General features: G+C 25.9%; 3 protein-coding genes across 3 annotated transcripts; all 3 read left to right on the plus strand.

The window, feature by feature from the left end:
* Positions 1 to 8,077: 8,077 nt before the first annotated feature.
* On the plus strand, positions 8,078 to 12,268 carry LOC113551666 (lysozyme-like). The gene is made up of 4 exons (XM_026954046.1): positions 8,078 to 8,245; positions 9,434 to 9,628; positions 11,652 to 11,725; positions 11,878 to 12,268. The coding sequence occupies exons 1-4, from the start codon at positions 8,176 to 8,178 to the stop codon at positions 12,013 to 12,015; spliced, it is 477 nt and encodes a 158-aa protein (XP_026809847.1). The 5' UTR covers positions 8,078 to 8,175; the 3' UTR covers positions 12,016 to 12,268.
* A 2,198-nt stretch (positions 12,269 to 14,466) lies between these two features.
* Positions 14,467 to 21,364, plus strand: LOC113554061 (lysozyme-like). Its single transcript, XM_026957735.1, has 4 exons — positions 14,467 to 14,612; positions 19,297 to 19,488; positions 19,603 to 19,676; positions 21,200 to 21,364. The coding sequence occupies exons 1-4, from the start codon at positions 14,540 to 14,542 to the stop codon at positions 21,329 to 21,331; spliced, it is 471 nt and encodes a 156-aa protein (XP_026813536.1). The 5' UTR covers positions 14,467 to 14,539; the 3' UTR covers positions 21,332 to 21,364.
* A 247-nt stretch (positions 21,365 to 21,611) lies between these two features.
* On the plus strand, positions 21,612 to 23,702 carry LOC113554851 (testicular haploid expressed gene protein-like). The gene is made up of 7 exons (XM_026958915.1): positions 21,612 to 21,674; positions 21,761 to 21,898; positions 21,966 to 22,168; positions 22,243 to 22,357; positions 22,420 to 22,530; positions 22,595 to 22,733; positions 23,545 to 23,702. Exons 1-7 carry the CDS (start codon positions 21,612 to 21,614, stop codon positions 23,700 to 23,702), a joined length of 927 nt encoding a protein of 308 aa, XP_026814716.1.
* The last annotated feature ends 524 nt before the right edge of the window (positions 23,703 to 24,226 follow it).

A 24,226-nucleotide genomic window follows, 5' to 3' on the forward strand; every position in this document is an offset into this window, starting at 1 on the left:
TATAATATTATTATTATTATTATTATTATGGTTCACGCGTGTGGTATTGGTGTTATGGCTCGGACCGTGGAACCGGCCAACGCCACAACCTTCTCTTTTATCAGCGACCGCGATAACGACGTAATATAAGCGTGGCAGCTGAGGCGATAACGGCATAATATATGAAATCACATTTTCGTACTGCAATTCTCCGCCAACCGGGACACGGCCAATAACTATTGCAGTGTTACCTTCAAAGTCCATTACTACAATTTATGTTTTTTTTCCGTCTGATGTGACTTTACATTTATAGAGTTAGAGTACATACCTATATATTATACAAGGCGATTCGCCGAACACGCTCGCTCACATTTCTTTCTTTAATGATGAATAATATAAACCAATTATTATTTTTCTATTTTTTAAGAATACCTAATATACTTAAGTATTATATTTTCAAATACTTAGATTTTTATACCATTTAAGAAGTGTTCACATTTTTTTTTCAGTTGCAAACCATCCCTATTCCTGTAAATTTTTAATCAGATGACTTTTTTGAAAATGTCAATGTTGGTATCAAAATCAAAATTCTAATTATTATTTTTTGATTTATTTAACGTCGTACGCTTAAGATAGGTTCATAATAATATGAAGACTACGATGAATTAAAAATAATAGTAATTAATACCTATTAAGCTATTGAAATTGTATAATATATTTTACTATAAACACTATCTTAGTTATAACTAAGAATTATTAAACATTATGCTTCAGGTATTAGATTAAAATATATTACGTTTATTTTATATTTTTGTTAAATCATTTTTAAGACTATTAATTATTAAACTGTTTGTAAGTACATAATATATTCTATTGACTCATACATTATATTAGTTTAAATCTTAGTTCAGTTGCATCAATATTTAAAAATAAAATTTTTATTAAAAAAAAAAGAGAGAGAGAAAAAGTTTGTGTCGCTACATGCAGACACCCCTTAAATCTAAGTATTTGAAAATAAAAGAAATATATATTATAACTTATAAGTATACCTAAAAGTTAAAATGCATTTATTATTAATAGAACAAATTATGGTGAGTATTTTTGGTGAATCACTCTGTATATATTATATGATTTATGTAATCGACACAATAGTGTTCAATTAAATTGTATTATATTTGGTTACTTTACTTATATATTAGGTAAACGAGTCCGTAAGGGTGAGTTTTAAGTATTGTTGAGACATTATTCCGAGGTTCGAACCGAATAATGGAATTCATTAAAATGTACGTGTTTGATATAAATATCACGGATTAAGGATTTATAGTTTATACATTACGTGCACTATTGAGTTCAGTTAACTGAAAAACTCAAGCAATAGGTACCTACGCGTTACCGAATAGGCGAACAATAATTTCGTGATGAGATTACACGTCTTACTATATATATAACTGAAAGTACGTATAAATGGTACCATAATAATATATAGTTATACTTAAATCGATTTCAAGGTTTGATAGTGAACTACTCAATAGACATTTTAGCTACTGACGATGAAAAATTCCAAAATAAATGTAAGTACTCGAAAAAAGTTGCATAAATACAATTATTTACTTAAAGGTTTCAAGACAGGTATGTTATCAAACAATATATCAATAGCCGTAACGGTAAGTACCAAAAATACACCGTTTTTATATATTATAAACATTTTGGATTTGATTTAGATTTTTTCGTATCTTTTCAGGCCACAGTGGTATACTATTAATACGTTCACGTGTCACTATTTTGTACCACATGCTTTTTAAAATGTATACTGACCACCCACGTGTCGTCGTGCGCACCGTGCGAGCAGATTGAATTTCTATATTATACGACCTCTCTCTGATTCTATTGAAGTCCGCCATAGTTCTCGAGGGTATTTTGCACCTCATAACTGTTGGAAAATTCTATAAATTATTTTACACAATATACATCAGTATACGCGATAGCATAATATATTGTTATATATATTTACTGCTACGTATAATATATAATAGGCATTTAATGTCGTTGTTCCGTGCCAGTCGCAGCCGAGTGCTCAATGGTTTATGGATAAGAACTGTTCAGCCGATTGTAATTCGTAAGTTGTGACGTGTGTGTGTGTGTGTGTGTGTGTGATCTTAGAAACTGCCACACACGGTCGTAGGTATGAGACTCTCAATAAGCCTCTAGACGATGACGTAGTCGTCCGCTGTCTTCGATGTCGTCGGTATTACACTATTATTATTATATTTTTTTTTATTACTTCGGCAGATGGAAGGTTGTCGGACCTACGTTCGATACTACATTGGAATCCGGGTCCGCCTCTGGATATTATGATTGCGCCCGAGGTTGTTTACCGAGTAACATAATACACACACGTGGATGCATTATTACAGCCGTCGTATTATGTTCTTGTGAAATGTTAAAAAAAAAGTAACAAAAACAAAAAAAAAAATCGAAAAATCACATCTACCTATAATAGTGCAATCAATAATTAATTATTAATTAATGATGACGGCTATATTGTATAATACAATACAATATATTATATTATATAGCGTTGTTATTGCGATCGCGTTGACCTATTATAATGTGTGAGACGAAAGGCATATATTGAGTGACAAAGGACATAAACAAGTAAACACGAGTAGGAAAAAATTTTGTCGAATAACATACGTCGTATATCATAATATATAATACGACTTAATATAGTCATCGGTATAATAAGCAGCACATCGTTTCCACGAAATTTTTGTAAAATCCTTCAACATTTTTTCAGTGCGTCATTCGTACTATTCCACCTAATAAACCACTGTTACACACTCGTCGTATTCAATTTCACTTATACAAGTATATCACGGATATTCGTAAACTCTAAATGCAATATCATTAATATAAATTTATTAACAACAGTGTATCGTACCAAAAAATTAAGACAATTTTGATATCATTTCACAAAAATACTCACGGAATTAAAAGCCCGAAGAAAAAAAATTCATTTGAACAGATTTACCTAAAACAATGCTTACGAGAAATCGTCAAGAAAAAATTACAAAATTTAAAATAATATTATAAAGATAATTTCCCATTTTATCCTTCATATTACAAGCTTTTAGTTTCGTTTATATTTATTTTTCGTTCTTTAAGTTTTAATTTTATGAAGTGATTTAATTTAGATATACGTGATGTATATTGGATGATATAGGTTGATAGTAAATACTAGATACCGAATAATAAAAATTAAGAAAACTGCATTATGTTCTAACTAGTCAAAATGTTACATTTTTTTATCAACACTTAGGTAATAAAAATCGGTGGCAATTGTGCAGTAAACATTTTAGTCCATCTATTATTTTACTGGGGTGTGTTTGTTTTTTGAGTTTTTTTTCCATTCAATGTTTTTTTCCTTAGTTTTTTAAAGAATTCCTAAAAATTGTGCTAGTTGCAACGGATTAATTTTATTATGTTACGAGTATTACTAACATATTATTTTCGAAAATATGATTTCGCTATATATTTTAACAAAAACACAGGTTAAACGCCTATAATTCTTCAGTGATGGCGTTTATTTATTGGGTGGGAGCGGTTTTCTTGGTCTTTTTTTTTAGCTTGTACGACATTCTTATAATATATAGAAAAATATTATTTGTTGTTTATTTCATCACACTTAGTTTATTAAAAAAATTCATTCGATTTACGATGACACAGTCGGTCGGTACAATAATAATACGTATATTTCATTTATTTTGTTGAAATTATTTACTGATCTATAGATTCAAATTAAATGAAAAATATCGATTACATTATGACTAAAAATGTAGCTTACTATTTTAGCTTATTATGGGTTATATAAGTGGTTAATATAATTGAATTGGCCATCTATCATGCGCAAAAGATGATACTTTTCCTAAATAATATATTTAATTTATTATGAATATCTAGATTGGAAGCCAAATTGTATAGGAAATACATTTTGTTATACTCGTTAATATACCTGTACCTGTATTGAGTATCGTATTAAACCAATACCCCTTTCCACCCATTAATGAAATCTTAAAAGCGTTGGTGCAAATGCCGTATATCCAACCAACAATATCGTATACAGGCAATTGACCTATCAAAAATTTACCTATAAGTATTTAAATCCAAAGAAAGTATTTAAGCTTACTTACGTATATAATGCCAATACATTTAGAACTGTTGATATTTCGTTCAATCTGTTTGATATAGCCGATATTATAATTTTACAAGCGTAATGTGTTTCCGTTCTACGCGTATATACAGAAAATGTAGGAATAATTCATATCGAAATCGAAAAATGTAAAAAGAAAAATTTCATCAAACTCGCCGTATTACTATACAAGTCGTAGGTTTCGAATGTACTTCGTTGTTGAGTATATTATTTAGTCAGCGCAGTAATGGACGAATTAAAGTTGAATTTAATGGTTAATAATTGTAGACATATAAATAGGTACGAAAAAGGAAAAATGATTCTTACCAAATGAAACAGGTTGATCGGTATGTCTGTCTGATCCACTTTGAAGACAGAATATTAATAATATAATATTATATATTTTCTATAATTTGGTTTTATATTATTGAATTGGACCATGTTTTTTCTCCAAAACATTGTATATACAACCTATAAGTCAATATCGATATAAAATAGTCCATAAAGTAGATGTGAATCCCTTTGTTTCCATGTGGCCGTATTGTGTCGTATTACCGAAATTCCGTTACCAACATAATATTAAATATACGAAATACGACACAACTATACGGTGAAGTAAAAACACTTTAGGAACACTCGGATTTGATATAAATGGCTTAAAAATGTCATCGTGCAAAGAAAATTATAATATAATTATTAATTAGTAATAACGAAAAGTTTTGAGTGTTTACAATTGATGTTTTTTGATAAATAAAATAGTTTGTGAAAATGTTGGTGAAAACTGCAAAAACAAAAATAAAGGAAGTTAAAAATAGTATTGTTTAAAAAATTCATAATACATAACTCGTGTTGAATTATTAATTATTATAATTAAAAATTACAGAATGAATAATATACTTAATTATACTTTACAAGGATAAATGTATATTATTCAATACATCTTAAATGCTAACAATTGTTATCTATTATTATAATCGTCAACGATATATTTAATTTGTTCAGCGTTCTTTCTTTTTATATAAAGTTTATCAGCTATAATTTATAATATATCATATAGGGTCTGAGAAAATGGTGGAATATATTTTAAAAGTAATTACATCTAGAAAATGCTGATATAAGTATTTGGTAGGAAATATTCTCAAATCTTTGTGGTTATTCCTTTTTGAATTACAGCAAAATTGATTTTATCGAAAACTGGAGTTATTTGAACATTTCTGTTTTGAAGTGGTTTTATTCTAACCTATACTACCTAGCTTTAATTTTCTAACAGAAATCCCTTAAATGATCTCAATGTTGATTGAATTAATTTTTCTACTCCAATATGCAATGGCAGACACAAAATAAATAAATAAAATCACATAATTATAATATTATAAAATCAATGCATTCTTTGTTTCGCTGAAAATTTGAAAATATGAAAGTCAAACAAATTAATTAATTTGATATAATTTAACCATCTAAACTAAAAAATCTTATTGTGTTGAAATTTGTTGTTATTATCATTGTATACTTATGTACACCTTGCTATTATTATGAGTAGTACGGCAACAAACAGTAATGGTGTTAAATCTTAATTATAATTATTTAAAATATTTATTACACATTATCAGTACAAAAAAAATGATGTGATTATCTTAACAATCTTGACAATTGTATACAGTAAGTTTTATATATTTATAATACAATTTAACTATATAAGATGTAACAAGACTATTTAACAAGCTCCATTACAAATGTTACTATATTTGTTAAATAATCCTGTTACACTCTGTATGATTATTACTAGGTAAATAACTTTTCAATTTTCTTAATTAAAATATGATAGACATTTTTTTGTCCTTCGTTAATAAACTATTTTTGAATTTGTTTCCTTGTTCAACATTTTTCACATGAAGTTAATGTTTTTTGTATAAACAATAAACATATTTTTTTTCAGCACATTCAAAATATTCAGCTATGTGGTCTATAATTCCAGAGATAGGGTTCTGTTTAAAATGAATATATTGTGAAATATGTGACAAAAACATGCATTAATTTACGGGTTTTAATAACGTTAGACTACAAATATGATAATCTTTTTAAATAAAAAAGATACATTATACTAGGAACTCGTTAGGCAAATAACAACTATTTAAATAAAGCGGAGATAAAAAGTTGACCGAAAATATGTGATATGTAATATATGTGATACATGTTTAATTAATTACAGAACACGTGTGTAAATTATTGCAGTAATTAGAACCCATTATTGTTATTAATAAAATTGAAAATTATATAGTAAGATTCTTACATAATAGAAAAATAAAATATAACATGTTTATTAATAAATAAAAAAACTTTAACTAATTAATAAACTAAATTATTTTAAATTTTAATATTATGCATTCCAAAACTGATTTTTAGCGCTCTTTATTATTTTGTCTTTCCTATTAAAAATATATGACAATACTAATAAGATATATTGATATCTAGTATTAACTTATGCAATTTAGATATTGTATCAAAATATTATATATGTATTATACCTACACATTATAAGTGTTATAATTTATTAATTAGGTTAAGTTGAAATACGCTTTCAATAATTTATAAGTTATGATTAACATTTATAATGCTGGAAAGTTTATAATATTTTAAAGAAAAAGCTACAAAATAAGAAGTTGCAATTTATTGCAGCGTGTTTTTTTTTTATTTTAAATGGTCGATGAACACAATTTATTAAAATAAATTATAAACCTGAATTTATATTATATACTTAACATTTTCGACTATATTCATCTGTTAAATTTAAAATTTACAAATGCTCAGTTCAAAATTAATACATTCAAAAAATTACTTTATTATATAATTATATGCTTGTCCTTCAAATTTATAGAAATACGTAGTAGGTTAACTATACTATTTTATATCATATTGACAACAAATATATTTTTATATATGTCTTATAATTTTGATGAGTGAAAAATAACAACACTATTAATATATTTTTAATGAGATTTAATATTAAATAATACATTTATATTTTTTTTACCATAAAAAATATTTATCTTCAGTTAATAAAATGTTAATGTTCAGCAGTAATTGTAAAACTAAATGTAAAACAATCATAATAACTATCATAACACATTAGTCAAAAATGTTTGTTGGATAATCATATCATACCATATTATAATATTATCACATATTTCATTTTATAAGCATTTAATTTGAACAATTATTAAAAGGTTTTAAATTAAATCGATCTCTACTGATTTTAATAAAAAATAAAAAAATATATATATTAATAAAATTAAACGTCAAGTATAAAACGTGTACTGAAAATAATACAATTCAGTCTGTACTTGTTCAACACAACAGGGTATTTTGTTATTTTTTAAAATAACAATAAAATCTTGTTAGTGTGATATAAAAATCGCAGTAACACAAAAACATAATACACAGATTAGATCTATACAATTCTGCGGTAATAATATTTTATTTATGAGTTTGGTGTTTTATGATTCCAGTGTACATTTTATTAAAATGGTCGACCTCCGTTGTTCATTGAATTAGTGCGACCCAAAACGGTATTTCGTGAACAATATTTTAATAGTATATTATTTTTTGTTCAATTCTTGGGATGATTTTTTAAAAATACTTAAAACAAAATATATAAAAAAAAAAAACACATCACAGTACTCTTATTAATACATATGACACATGAAAAATAACGTCACTGTCATTAGATTGACTGTAAAAACTATTACATGTAAATATTATAATAATTAATTATAATACCATTACGATATGCAGTAAACGGTCGAAATCCATCTGATATTCCATATTATATCATGTATATATTATCACTACACTCGGATGGGGGTTATATAATAATTTCTTAGGCCACAATCATTTAAATACATCCATTACCTCGGAAATTGCTGTTATTCATCTACACACGTCGGTCAAGCCGAGTTGAACGATTCAACTGCATTCCGTACCCAAGGAAATTCACACTTCACCACACGATGGCTAGTCATATCATATTTGCTAGCACAGTCTTGTGTTTAATAGCACTGTCTATTTCTGTTACCGCATGTAAGTACATATTAGAATATTATAACGTATAAACAAAATATAATTGTCAATAATATTCATCTCAGCGATTATTATTTGTTTAAAATATTTACTTCACTACAATAATACTTACGACGCATATTGATATTATATCATTTTAAATCATTGTGAAAATGATGACTCTTTTGCGGTTAAATTATACACGTTTTTACGCGATATGATAAATTGATATTATTCGTTTTTATTTTATTCGTTTACGATTATTATTCGAATCTCGGGGCTTCAGTTGAAGTCTACGGAAACCGATTTATTTTACGATGTTAATCAGCGTAAGTTCTTTTTTACCCGATACACATTTGAAAATATTTACTCAAATATGTTTTAACATTATTTTCATCATTGCAAACTAAATTATAGACATTTTTATGAATTTTTAATTTAACAGTTTACGCTAATTATATCAATTTTTAATTATTTTAATTCACTTTTTTTTAAAAGTTAATAACGCGCTATCTAAACATATACAATGTCAATTATAGCTCAAACGTAATATATCATTTATTTTAAACTATAAATAGTAATAATTTTAAAAAAAATATGTGAGGGATTATATTTAAGTGTTGAAGATAAATAAGTTCAAAAACTTACTCTGAATAATTATAAAGGTAAAATTAAAACCACTTGTTATAAATATTCATCTATGTGTACTTTTTTTCTCGTATATTCACTATTTTTTTTTTTTTTTGAAAACCAATCGGAATAATACTGCGGTGGTGCATGCAACTTTTAGAGCTTTTTTTTACTACCAACAAACTGCGAAGAAGCACACATCATTGTAAAATCAATAAGTCCTTTGTTCCAATCTGAATCTAATAGGATTTAATAATTCTACAAAGAAAATTTGAACAACGCACAAAGTGATACCGTATTGGTTCTTATTCATTCATGCAATTCAGGGAACGAATACTAAAAAAATATTTATGTTATCAATACTATCGAGAATGTATTTCACGCTAGGGGAGATAGAAGTTCACAATGTAAATTCTTATGAAAAAATACATACATTTTTTTTTTTATTATAATATGATATTAAACATTCGCGAAACTCAACCCTTTGATAAATGTATGTTATACGATTTTTATTTTCCATTGTATCAAATCGTTAAAACATAATAATAACGTAATATAATATTATTAATTATTTTGCAGCTCCTCAAACGATAGGTATACAAAAAATGCCAGTAACTGATGCTTGTTTGAGATGCATCTGCGAAGGCGTTGGTCAGTGTCGACCCGACACGAAGTGCGAGGGAGATGTATGTGGTATGTTCGGTATAACGTGGGCGTATTGGGTTGATTCAGGCAAACCGGTTGTATCAGGAAGTAAACCATCTGACTCAGACGGTAAGCTATCAGATTAATATAAGTTTTATGTATCTATAATGATAAGTGATCTATTATTATGTATACTTGTATTACAATATTTTACGTCCATGAAATGATAATTGGATGTATTTTCATGAAAATTATCATAAAAAAAAAAAAAACAAAATAATGAATTCTGTAGAATAAGTAGAAAATATTCAAATATATTATAGTAGGTGATGATCGTTAATTACGGTGGTTACACAACGTCATAACACAAATAAGTTAATAAGTTTTTTCACGCATCGACGTATATATTTGCATGGGCGTTTTTAGACAATTTATGAAATTACGACTGATATATTGATGAGTAGTAAAAAAAGTCAGAACTATAAAATCACGGTTGTTCGTGGATTTATAAAATCCGTGATGTATACTAGTTCGGAATTGTGTCCCTGCAGATTGCAGTCATTAGGGATACTTATCAGCAAAATATTAGTTGGGTCCAGAATTGTTTTAGGTAAGTAGCTACTAAAATGTGTAACGAATAATGATACCTATTATGCATATTATATTTTCATCATTCAACATTTTGTTTTAAGTAAAATTAATTAATCTTGATAATTAAATATAAACACTTTAATAATTATTATTTTAATTAAATAAGTACATAGTATGATGAAATTATATGCATATTATTTTATAACGTAGTAGTATAACATTAAGATTTAAGGAGACTAAAATTTATCTTAAATTCTTAGCCGTCATTAAATATAAATACTAAAACAATCATTGTAGATAAATAATAGTATGATGAAAATTTCAATAAATAATACGGCATTACCAAGCTAATAATCGTCGATAGTAACTTCTAAGTATAATAATCTATACCGCGCAACATACAATACCCAGCCCCAACAGTTAATGATCTGTCATAATTTTTAAATATGTATCTAAAAATATATATTCAGTACACATTCAAATCCTTGAAAAAGTATTCAAATAATTTTACAATATTTTCTCTAATTATGTATGTCAATTGGTGAATGATAGAAAATTAATGTTTATAGTTAATACATCAGCATATAAAGTAGAAATAACATTACATCATGGGGAACTATAATGAAAATAATATTGTACGAATCTATTTAAAATACATAAATTATTCAATATTGAACAACATAATTAACTGTCATTTATAAAATATTATAAATAAATGGTTATTATAGTTATTATTACGGTTTAATATTATTTGATAAAGAAACTGATATTATTTTGTTTACTTACTTATACTTGTGTAAATTATTGTACACAAACCACATTATCAGTGTTAAAAAACTCTTAATAGTTTTAACTGTTTAAAGAATAGTTTAAAATGAAAATGTTATTCTTGCAAGTATAATACACAAATACATATAATATTTCAATAATAGCTTCTGTTGTATTTTTAAACATTTTGCACTTTATGTGTGTGTAAATAGTAAAATAATAAAAATATAGTTTCAAAGTTGACATTTATTTTATACTTAATATTATACATAAAGAATAGCCGTTATATATGCGAAGATCTACTCGATAACATTTTCGAAAATAGTATGATTCGGCAGTTTTTCATTTTTTGCGTGTTGTTTAAAAGTACACAGCACCTTGTATTATACTCCAAAAACGACCATATTAAACGAACAAAAGTAAATTATGGAAGTGTCACGCACAGGATATTGTTATTATGTGTCCGATGTAGTTAAATAATATTTTCGTCAACTATTAAAGTTTTGCTAGATAAATCAACTTTTCTATCCATTCACATTCCCCTTTTTGAATGTTTTCTGTTGCATATAATATCATTATGTATAAGGAAAATAAATTATGTTCTTTTAGTCGACAATTATTAAGAATATAAACTAATATATATATATATTTACTTCTGTAGATCATGTGATAAAAATGGTCTAATATGATGATGATGATGATGATGATAATGATTATACTATTTATATTCACAGCAACGTTATCGACACTTAATAATATTTAATAAATAATTTTTTTTTTCGTTTATTTTCAGCTTACCCGAAATGTGCCGAAAACGCCTATTGTGCTAAAATGTCAATAATAAATTACATGAACAGATTTTCTGAGGTAAATCATTAGATTAACCATAATAATTAGCTGTTGAATACGTTATGGGGATAATCAATTTTCCCATTTACTTCGATCAGCTGTTCATTTTTCTTTACTTTTACTTATTTTATTTGTTCATTTTTTAATTCAACTCTTATTATTAACTACAGGACTGTAATGACGACGGAGTCGTTGATTGCTACGATTACGCAGCCATTCACAAGCTCGGAGGTTATGGATGCAGAGGTTCGCTGAGCGAAGACTTCAAAAGACGATTCTTGTCTTGCCATAACCCAAGTATCAGTTAGATCCTGTTACAGTATATTGGTATTTCAATCTTAGATAGTATTAGGATTATCCAACTACCAACAGTCCAGATCTTGTCATATGCTCAACGATGATAATCTGAACATTGATGGAACGAACTCCTTCTACGTATAATTTAAAATACCCTGCCTATCGTTAATTTTCTTGTGAAATGTATTTCTTATCCACCACTATTAAATAGATAAATTATGTATTCTTAAAAGTAATAAAAATTTAATTTGATTAATTTTAGTATCTATGTTTTAAAAATACAATATTATAAAATAAATTATTTATTAATACAAAGACAAATAACGGATGTTTGAAGATTAATTTCTTAGGATACTTTATAACAGCTCATTGGGCGCAACTGCGTATAGTATCTTAATTCGCGGTTAACATGCAAAACAATAAATTAATCTTCAAAAACAAAACAAAAAGTCTAACACGGTCAATACAGGTCTTTTTTAATTCAAGCAAATTTAATGTATGTATTTGGGAGGGGTAAGGAGGAAGATATTATTATTATTTTCTATGATAATAAACTATACTATTATGGTTTAGGATATTTTATATTTTAATAAAATATCAATGTATTATTATTATTTGGCCTTTATATTGGAAAAATGTGCCGGGCTTATACATTTTGTGCCTTATTACACAATTATTTTGTTTATTAATCCCACTGGTTGAATAAAAAATGTACACAACTTATGAACCTACAACGCAATAATGCATAATGATGACATAAGCGTAAAGGCTTGAATAAATCCTTGATGGCGTTTATTTCAATAACTCAGAAGAGTGTTGATGTGAGCACATTATGTTTAAGTCTTATTCCTTATAATATCACAATGTTTTTATTTTATTTATAACTGATCAAATAGGTATAATATAGTTAAATACAAAGTACGAAATATTGATAAGATTAAAATATTACAACTGATAAAATATAACCTGCAGATGACGAACGTTTAATTTATAATTTTATGACTAGGTTATTTCAAATTAAGATTATTGAATATACGTGTTTAACAATCATAACATTTAAAAAAATTCAAAAATCGTAATTTTACCACTTACTTGATTTTTGAAAAATGTTAATTGTATACAATCTTATCGACGGTAATGGAGGTATTTTTTTAACATCCCTTTAATTAGTAGCTCAAATTATTGAGACTTATTATTATTAATAGATTTTATAAGATCACATACACAATAAATCAATGTTCGACATTTTTAATGATTAATTATATTTTTTTGAGGAACTGAACATTTTCAAGTGTCCTATGAACTCTATATAGTAAATCACGAACTCAGCTCAGAATCGTTTTTCGAGTATGCGGTTATTTATCATTGCGTTCACATTTATAATGATTATATACATACAAACAACACTACGTTGCGCCAAGCTTAATGAAAGAAAAATACTGAGGATGCGAGTATCATGCCCCGTCCCTGTTCGACTTTTATTTTGTTTCATTATCCATCAAGAGCATAATATTTTGTCAGTATGACGAAAACCTTATCAAACATTTTCAGTTGACAGAAAGACCACTGCGGTTACTGCAACTATACTATTTTTAAATATATATGTACTATGTACATTGTACATACAATATTACAATTTTTTTAAACATTATGTCATTTGAAAATTTTGCATAGAAGATTATTTTACCCTGTTTACTACTTTTTTTCGGAAATTGTAATGTAAAAAATTACAAACATGAACAGTATTAACTTTAATACATGTATATATAAAAAAATTTTCAATATTTAATCAAAATATTCAAACTACAATAATTTTATTTATAATGTAATTATCAATTATAGATGTTAGTCATTTAATTTAATTTTTTTTTTTTGTTTAATTTCATAAAAGATTGTGTCAATAACCGTGGCCCATAATTCGATGGACAATTAAATGAGATCAGTTTTTAAAATTCACAATACTACGAATATTTTCTCCAGGTATTGTACAATATTAACTCTGAATCGAAACACCTGACATTAATATATACGATTTAAATAAAATACTTACCTACTATTTAAAACCTAAATATATTTTGAACCTAATACCTTCCTTTAAAGGCACGACTAAGTGGATATTTTAGTAAAATATATAAATACTAGTACATGCCAATAACCACTCATCATGTACATAATATATATTATGTGTTACATGCAGAGGACCATGATATTGAAATGTTTAAGGTTGTGACGCATACAAGTATATTATAGTCTTATTGCCTAGCGTAAAAACGTGATAATCTATTCAATATTATATGTAAAAGGAGACAGATGAGTCAAATAACATTTATTATTAGTACGGTTTTTGTGTAGAAAAACAAACCACAGGTGGCCCTAGAAATGGTTCCGAGTAATGTACAGGTGGGGACATTTTGAGAACACCTAGGCCAGGCTACTTTAGTATCAACTTGCGAACACTAGCCACTAGGTATCTTCTACCCCGTGTGATCTATACGACACTCATTGTGCAAAAATCCGTCGAAGCAGTTAGATGTCATGGGCGCGCTACTACAATTCCTGTTAACGTTAGTGTTCGTCACGTTGGTTTTCTCTCAAAACGATTTACAAGGTAATTGTAATGTTTTGTTTTTCATACAATCTAATTATTTCCTATTTAACTATAACTTTAAAACCATCATATTAAAATATCACCGGGATTAATAACAACATTTTATTAAAAAACGAAATATTTCTTACAATATTTATTGCTCATAAACGTAGATATTTATTTATATTTTAGGTATATGCTTATCACATAAATAATATTATTTTAAATAAATTTAAATTATACTTCGTTTTCTATACATAATTTATTTTATGTTTTAGTTTAAAAACTGTAACGTTTATTTAGTTTTGTGTGAAATATTTTTACGATAATTATCGATACTTTTAAAATATAATATTACGAGAAGATAATATTGAGTTATACAAATTATCCAAAATTATCCATAAATATTAAATAAGTTATGAAATATCAGTTAGAAGTTAAAGATTCAAGGATATGTATATCAAACGTATATCCTGTTGTTAAACCATATAATTTGTTATTTGTTGGGAAAATACGATTCAAACGTAAGCTGCAAAAGAATTCTGTACAATTTAAATATTTACTAAGACAAATATCCATTTGAAAACACGTAACACGAAAATATAATGATGAATAATAATATACTGTTGACCAAAATTAGTAACATTGTATATGCATTAATTTCCAGTTTCGCCCACACACACGTTTTATAACATTCATTACTAATAAGTGTTAAAATAGTATTATTTATTTTAGTACAAAAATAAAAAAATGTACATAGTTGTACTACGTTTTTGATTAATATATATCTTGAATTTTACACTCTTGCCTATACATATTATTTAAATTCAATACAATTAGGTTTATGCTTTACATTATGTACATACATTACTCATTTACCCGTATTATTTGTGGGATATTCTACTATGTACTGCTAGATTATTATAATTTTGAGTCACCATCATAAAATGAATTGCATAACTTCAATGTTCCACTGAAAATATTTAGTTGTGACGAAGTCATTAATAGTCACAAAAGTTTCGATATAATAATACAAACATGAAATAAATTATAGCACTAGTCTATAACGTTCAAAGTATAGTTATTATTTTGATTGCATTAAGTTTATATTATTCAATTTAAAAAATTTAAATAATTTATTTTTTTCGCTCCAATTTATATTTAAAGTATAATAAACGGGTAATTAATAATATTTAAAACTATAAGACATAATAATTATAATATAAACGAAAAATATGACATTTAATTTTCGTTATTATTTTTAAGACAATATTTATAATATAAACAATTTTAAAAACGTTTCACTTCAGGTAAGTAGGTACGTAACTTAATTAAAATAATACCTTTAAAATAATGCCTGGGTATATATTTTGTTTCAATTCTTTAAAAATTATTAGAATAGTTATTTTAAAACTATTAGTAACCGATTTCATTTCATGGTATATGTTAAGCTCTAGGTTTTTTTTTTTTTATCAACTATTCGTAATAATTGAATATATGTTTTATTTCATTAAAAATGCGTATATGCGGGCTTTAAAATGGTCACGTCGTTATACATACCGATATACGCCCATAGTACGATACTGTGTAGTACATATAATACTGGCACCGGCATTCGATTAAATTAATAACTCGTCGTGGGACGCTTTCATTTAGAAAACAATATTTAAACTTAGGTCCTCGCGTTTTATAAAAAAAAAAAAAAAAAACATCATAAAATTGCATACGTCCCGCAGACAGTTAATATTTCTATAGTACCTATAGCTAATTATTTATAACCTTTATAATATCATGCTGATAGTGTTAACCAAAGCGGTATTGAATCCTTTAATGACGCGTGTAGCGAATAACGAAAATAACAGTAAGTAAAACTGTTTTACTCCGCAAATGTGTGTACCTATGCCTGCGCTTACGCTGATTTTGTATTCAATCTCTGTGCCAATTCTTAGAGCTCTGTAATACGCATAATATAATACAGTTGGCAATAATAATTTGTCAACTTCGTCCGTTTGTTGTATCCTGTTAACGTGGTGGGTATTTCCGTCCAGTTAAGAGCATTACCAAAACGAGTAGGTAGGTAGGTTGGCCACCCAATACCTTTTTAGTCCAGTTATAATGATTCTATGGCCTCGATTTTACAGGTAATACACTGCAGCCTGCAATTTGTAATACACTAATACAGTGTCCAGATAATTTATTTCAAATAGTTTTTGCTATTGTTGCGTGTAAGATAATTTTTATCAAATTGAAATATCAATGCACAACAAAATTTATCTCCAAAGTTATTAGTTGTATTACAATCATAAAAAACTACAACTTCGATAAGCGGGTCAGACAATGCTAAGACTAAATTGCGATAACAAACTCAACTTAAACGGCACTAAAATGAGATAGCTGGTAAATATTTTTAATTGTTATTTTAGCTTCTGTATTTTCTTTTACATTCTTAAAAATTGATTGGTGAGTATAGGTCATTCCGTTACTTATGGCAGTACAATAATGATATTATGCATGGCGTGCTCATTTTTGTTTGAAATTTAATAATAAATAACAATGATAAAAAAAAAACTAAAAATAACTTTTTCCTTTTAGAATCAAATACTCATTATACTTTACAAAATGTAAATAACTTTACGGAACAAAATTAAAAATAGACATCATAAATAAATAATAATCGCGGAAATCATGTAATATATATTTTAAAAATAAATTATGCATCAAATGCTTTTAATGGACATAACTATAGTCAGGTATAAAAAAAAACAAACTTTTTAGGAATAATTTTTAATAATAATTTAACATATTTCATTAATATACAAATTATTTTAAAACTAAAACTATTATAAAAAACACATACAATTTGTCATACGTGATATTATGATTCAAATGTACTTACGCAGTAGTCTAAAAAAAAAAACGTGGAATAAAAACAAAACAAAACAAAAAAGTTTCAAGTTTAATAATACTGCAGACTATAAATAAAGTAGGTATTTTTAAAAAATATATAAGAATATATATTGTCATTTTATCTTGAATTAATAATTTAATTGTATTTGTATAAAGTTTTTAATTTTATTACATCGAAAACACGACTAAGTGATATGTCTTCAAAATCCAAATTGACGAAAAGTATTAATAAATTATAATACAAAAATCTACCCACCCACCAATCTCCATTTTCTTTATCACTATAAACAAATAATAAAAGTTGCACCCCTAGAAATTTCTTAAATCATATTAATAATATGTTGAAAGAGTACCTAGTTTATTTACTAAAATATTAAATATTATAGTCAAATGCGTTAATAAATAGTTCTAAGTATTTAAAAAACAATTGGTACACATCCACTTACTTTTTTAAAAACCGTTTCTGTTCAATAATCGTTTTTCTTTATTTTAAAATTACACGCAAGTTAACATAATATACTTAGGATATTTTTAATACGACTATTAAGAATACTAATTTTGTGAATTACTTTATTGGGTTATTATGTTATGTTAATAGTTGTTATCATGCAAAGAACTGATTGCCTTTTACAAATTAATAGTATTCAATTCATTATAATATTTTAAAGCACTAATGAAATTATCTAAGCGCCGCGCTGTTTAAATTAATTTAAATGATGAATTTACAATACGTGGGAAACAAGTAAAGTTAGATGGGTTACCGAGATAGGTATAGTTTTTAAATTTGATAGTGATGATACATCAAACAATTAAAAACGTAAAGTGCACTCGTTTACAATTTTTTAATGTTTATTAATTCTGTTATATTATAATGTAATATATTTAAAAAATACGTACATATTAGGAAATTAAAAATATTACTTCTTTAAACTCTATCAAGTACCGTATGTGTTTAATGACATGACTATAGAACTTTTTACAACCGTTATAGCTTTAGTAATCGTGGAACAAAAATCTTGCATTTTTATTGTAAATAATATGATCTTATTCTAAGTAATATCATAATGCAAATTATAAGTTTATTTATGAATTCTAAAAGTCATAAAACTATAAAATAGAAGTTGTTATATTATATTGTTTGATAATCTAAATATTATATTATTTAATTGTATACAAATATGATTTCATAATATTTGTAAATGTAATTTTCGTTTTAAGTCTTATTGCCTTTTTTCTTTAATTTCTACATTTATAATTTTTATTTGAGATTATTATTGTATATTGAAGTTAACAAATAAGGTTTTTTTTTTTTATCAATAATAGATTAACTTTAACGCACTTCAGAAATTCAATGCAAGAAACTTCCGGGCTTAAATTTATAGTATACCATTAAGTTAACGACATCATACAACCCTCTCCCTTTTTATTTGTATTTTATTGATTGGTCCCAACTCACCCAAAAGGTAGCAGTTTCTTTTCTACATATGAAAATATTCAAGTAGCATTCATAATATTGCATTTGAAAAAAAGAAGTGCAATACCTTTAGCCAATAGTTTTCTATTCTAATAAATTTTAAATATTGATTTACTATAATATAACAAAGTGATGAAATACAATTAAGTTAGTATAAAAATAGAATTCAACGAACTATTCAAATGTTAATAATAACAATTCACTAACGTCAATCTTCAGAACTTCTAATACAACTATAGTAATAATATCACCAACAACTACCTATTGGTTTCGTGTGTATATGACTGAACTGAAACATTTAAAAAAAAATATTGTCACTTACAGAAGAATTCCCACCTGGATGGACAGAAAAATGTATTGGATGTATGTGCGAAGCGTCCTCTGGATGCAATCAAACACTCGAATGCATTGAACAAAACGAAGTTAAATATTGCGGTGTATTCTTGTTGAGTGACGTTTATTGGCAAGACGCTGGTACACCTGTACTTCAAGGAGATGACCCTACACGAATTGGAGGTAAGTACTGCGTTGTATACTTAAAATGTTAAAAATAATAATGTATTATATGCGCTTGTGTCGTATTGACACATAATTGTTATGTCGTTACACTTTGAACACTTTTCGTTTCAGCATTTGAAAGGTGCGTCAGAGACCCATATTGCGCAGCGAGAGCTGTAAATCAGTACATACAAAGATATGCAAAGGTATTCGAGTTTATAAGATAGGGAAAATAGATATTCATGTAACCACATTTTTTAACACACGTGTAAAGTATTGAACAAATGTACCTCAACCCACACGTGGTCTAATGCATTTATAATTTATAAAAGCATTATACCTTTAGCGTTTTGATTATATAGGTACCTACTTACATTATTTACTATTATTTAAACAATACAATATTTAACAGTTGAATTCTTATTGAAATGTATTTTGAAACGTTCAATTATAAATACATTATCAACATCAACCTTATAATTTATAGTATAACTTATATGTATTTGCATATTATAGCGCTGATGTATAACATTGTATTTCCTATACGTATAAAAGTTGCATAAAATATTTAACGGAAATTATTTTTTCGAATGCTGTTCCTAATATTTGCCTAATTTTCACAATATATTATAAATTTTGATGTTTACGTAGATATTTATATCAGGCAGTTAATGAATCGCTAATTTTATTAACATTTTGATCTTCCTTTATAGAAATCCATATTGTTCATAGGTATCTATTATTATAGCTTCATAATAATATAGAGCTTAAAATAAACTTCTACTTAAAATACTTTTCGTTTTATAAATGAAATTATTTAAAAATGAAAATTATATTCAGTGTACAATTTTTCACTTAGTTAATAGTTTGAAGTATAACATGTACGTATATTCGAACTACCTATACTAGAAGACGTGTCCTTATTTAAAATTTAATTTTCTAAATTTTCTATTATTTTTTATCATCACATACTTATTTTGATAGTGCTGTGTTTACAATAATGACAATATTTTATAATAAACAAAAAACACTTTTACCCATTAATTATGTTTATTGCTATAGTCGTGGACAATACAACCACAAGTCACAACTCGTCATAAAATTAAACGTTGTACAAAGTAATACTTTTTCATTTTATTGTTTGCTTATGGTTCTACTTATACTAATTTTATAGATTATTATTCTTTATTCTTTATATAATTATGTTTAGATTAATAAAAATATATTTTCAACGATATTATTTTAGAATAATCGGTCATAAAAAAAACCACGTATATATAAATCGAAGCATTAATTAAACATTTCTTATTCCTAACTTAATTTAAAAAATTTAATTTAACTTAACTGATAATTAAAAGAAATTTTATCTATAAAAATTATCTATATTGTATGCAAGTGTTTAGTACAACATTATCTGATAAACAGCATTATAAATTTTTTATTTAAACAGCACAATTTATGTTAATTTCCATTATTTTTTTTTAAGAACAATCCTTTTCAGTTTAATTATCATGTTTTAGTTTAAAATTTCATACATTTAAATTCATAAAGACGAGAGTAATATTTTGTTCAATACTACATGTAAAAAAAAAATAATTTTTAAATATAAATACTTCGTACGTGCAATTAATACACGTAATAATAATTATATTCTTTTCACCTATAGAAATGAATGACTTATAAAACTTCAATAATACGTCAATACCTATCTAATATTGAATATTTTCAGGATTGCAATAAGGATCGCGTACTGTCATGTGATGATTATGTACGATTACATTATTTCGGAGAAGCAAATTGTGAAAGACCGATCACATCACTTCCATACTATAAAGTTTTTAGAAATTGTATTTCATCTTAATTTAAATATTATTAAAATGTTGTTTTATTTTATACAAGATATATTAATATAAAATAATATATAGAAATAAGAATAGTATAATATATAGTATATTATCATTATATAATAATTAATATACAATTCATTGCAAATGTGTTTTTGTTTAAATATTTTGATTTATGATCGCTTAGAAACAATTTTACAAATGTCAATAAAAACGAATATGGTGTGTTTGATTTATGAAAACAAATTATATAGTTAATAAATTTCCGTCATTTAAATTTTACTTAAAAAAAAAAAAATGGCGAACCGCTATGAGGAAAATCAGTTTCTCAGAGCCATAGGAGTATCTTCAAATGATCTGGTAAATAGCGTATTAAAAACATTTAAAAGTTGCTTACAATAATACAATATATTATCTATATATATATACATTTATGAAATCTATAGCTAAACAAATCTAGAAGTCCAGTTCGAAGACGTAATAAGAAGATCAGTTACAATAATTTGTGTCGAATAGTTCGTAGAGAAATGTTAAGTAGACCGATATGTAGGAAATTGCGACCATGGCCAGATCCAGAACTAGAGGTCGACTATGATTATTAATATTAATAAATAAAAATATAAAAATCTTTATAGGTAATGTGATATGTAGGGCCCTTTTGTGATTTCTCCTGCCGCTCTTAAAGCCAAAATTACAGATAGATTAGAATATTTATCGTGGCCTAAAATAGAAAATGAATATTGGGAAAGCTATTATTTTCCAACTACGTCATCGAGAAACTATAAAAAGAAAATAAAAATAATTAGTGATAGATTAATTGAACTATCCCAGCCAAAACCATTCAAAGATGATATGTAATATACATACAACATAAATAATTAATATTTATACATTTATTACGTTATTTTCTATTTTTTATAATTCAAAGAAAAGAAAAAATTGTAAGAAAACGTTTTAAAAATGAAATTGAATGGCTCAATTATATGGAAAAACTTAAAATATTTGGTGCAGCCAGACGACCACCGCCAAGCCCACTACCACCAGTTAGATATATGGATTGTTTGATTTGGTTTTACACTATAATCTATAATCTATCTTTGTTTAGAAAAGAATCAAAAAACCATTAGAAACAATTATGACGTATCTAGAGCCGTTATCTAAACCCGCAAATCGTCCCCCGAACACCAATGAAAAGACAATTGAAGAATTATACACGGTAACAAGTACAGTTGTTTGTCGTTTGACTTATTTATTTTTATTAAGTTACAAAATTGTTTTAGATTAAAAGTTCAGCTCTAAAATACAATGCCAGTGATAGAACTAAACATTTAGCTGTTGCTAAGCAATTAAATGAACAGACTTTGATGGATTTAAATTACAATCCACGAGATAGACTCGTTAATGCGAAAAAATACATTGGTAATTAATGTCATGATAATATTAAAATATCGAAAATTATATTTATTTATAGAAAAAGGTTAAAATATTTAACGAGATAGGTAGGTATTTTAATTTATATATTGTATTTGATACAGTTATACAAGTTTTATACAAAACACTTTATTAACAAAAATATAAATCTAAAAATTATTAAAATCTTTATTTAAAACATTATAAATTAGTAACTAAGTTATTTTTTTATTATAAATAACATATTATTCATATTATTATGTGTATAAATAATAGTTGAGAGTGTTCTCAATATACTTTCCTTTATATTTATTCCAATTTATAACGTTTCTTAAAAATTCTTTTAAATTTAGATGTCTATTTTTTTCCCTTGTGTCATTTTAACTCTCTCAATAGTAATATTTTAACTTAAAATATAACGTTAATTGATTAAAATAAACATTTTTAAAAATCTCTGTACACTTTAAAGTTCTATTTTATTACTAAAATCGAAAAACGTTTGCTTATCGAAATTTAGTTTAATTTATTTAAAATATTACATTATGTGTCTTACATGGTTTTCTACACATTATACACATGTGTATAATGTGTAACTTATATATTGAAAAAGCGTTTTTTCTCGGTCTACAAACACCAACATTGTTAAAAAAATATATAAATTATATGTATATTAAAACTTTTGTTTGGCGTTAAATTAAAATATAATATTATTATTTTAAAATTTAACAAAATCTTTAAACGAAATGTTAAAGAACTGACTATAAATTATATGAAAAAGTATTTTATTTTATTTTTTATTTTATTGTATGTTTATTCGCAGCTTCAGATAGGATCAAAGAATTGTCGACACCAAAAGTTAGAGAAACGCCAAAAACTGTTGAAGTTAAAACAAACGCATTTTCAGTCAACCCAAATGCTTTAAAAGCGTGGTGTTCTCCGAGAATAAAACGATTGGCCAGACCTATCATAAGAGATTAAAATACTGTATAACTACAGGGTGATTCTTTTATCATAAAACACTCATTATTTCAAAAAGTATTCTATACGAGAGTGGAAAACCGAAAGGATATGTACGAAACATTTTATTCAGATGCTTAGATGCTTATAACACATCATATTTCTTTTTCATTGCCTTTTAACTACTCAAAAACATGATCTGTGATTATTGCCGTTTATCGATTGTTACGTGACTTGCTGCCATTTTAACTATGTATGAGCCGATATAAAACTGATACTTGATGTAGGGTGGCATTAATTTTATCGATATTGAATTTTTTTTATTTTTTTTTATTCCAAACATTGATATAACAAAAATAAAAATCATATATAAGGCTGATGGCAGTATGGGATTATTGTTAATTAAAATATTTTAAATGCGATTGTCATTTGTTATTATGATCAATAGTGTTGTAATAATAAAATAAAATAAATGTCATTCCAATCAAAATCTATCCCCTAATTAATTTAATGATATTTTCTAACAGGATCATGTATATTTATAT

Source organism: Rhopalosiphum maidis, chromosome 2 (genome assembly GCF_003676215.2).
Source record: "Rhopalosiphum maidis isolate BTI-1 chromosome 2, ASM367621v3, whole genome shotgun sequence".
Classification (NCBI taxonomy): Eukaryota; Metazoa; Arthropoda; class Insecta; order Hemiptera; family Aphididae; genus Rhopalosiphum; species Rhopalosiphum maidis.

What these genes read in the sequence shown, in the direction of transcription:
- LOC113551666 (XM_026954046.1), top strand. Translation starts at nt 8,176, where the DNA reads ATGGCTAGTCATATCATATTTGCTAGCACAGTCTTGTGTTTAATAGCA. An exon ending in GTCTATTTCTGTTACCGCAT is followed by an intron (nt 8,246 to 9,433) that starts GTAAGTACATAT and finishes ATTATTTTGCAG; the next exon opens with CTCCTCAAACGATAGGTATA. An exon ending in ACATGAACAGATTTTCTGAG is followed by an intron (nt 11,726 to 11,877) that starts GTAAATCATTAG and finishes TATTAACTACAG; the next exon opens with GACTGTAATGACGACGGAGT.
- LOC113554061 (XM_026957735.1), top strand. Translation starts at nt 14,540, where the DNA reads ATGGGCGCGCTACTACAATTCCTGTTAACGTTAGTGTTCGTCACGTTG. An exon ending in TGACCCTACACGAATTGGAG is followed by an intron (nt 19,489 to 19,602) that starts GTAAGTACTGCG and finishes TTTTCGTTTCAG; the next exon opens with CATTTGAAAGGTGCGTCAGA. An exon ending in ACATACAAAGATATGCAAAG is followed by an intron (nt 19,677 to 21,199) that starts GTATTCGAGTTT and finishes GAATATTTTCAG; the next exon opens with GATTGCAATAAGGATCGCGT.
- LOC113554851 (XM_026958915.1), top strand. Translation starts at nt 21,612, where the DNA reads ATGGCGAACCGCTATGAGGAAAATCAGTTTCTCAGAGCCATAGGAGTA. An exon ending in GAGTATCTTCAAATGATCTG is followed by an intron (nt 21,675 to 21,760) that starts GTAAATAGCGTA and finishes TGAAATCTATAG; the next exon opens with CTAAACAAATCTAGAAGTCC. An exon ending in AAACCATTCAAAGATGATAT is followed by an intron (nt 22,169 to 22,242) that starts GTAATATACATA and finishes TATAATTCAAAG; the next exon opens with AAAAGAAAAAATTGTAAGAA.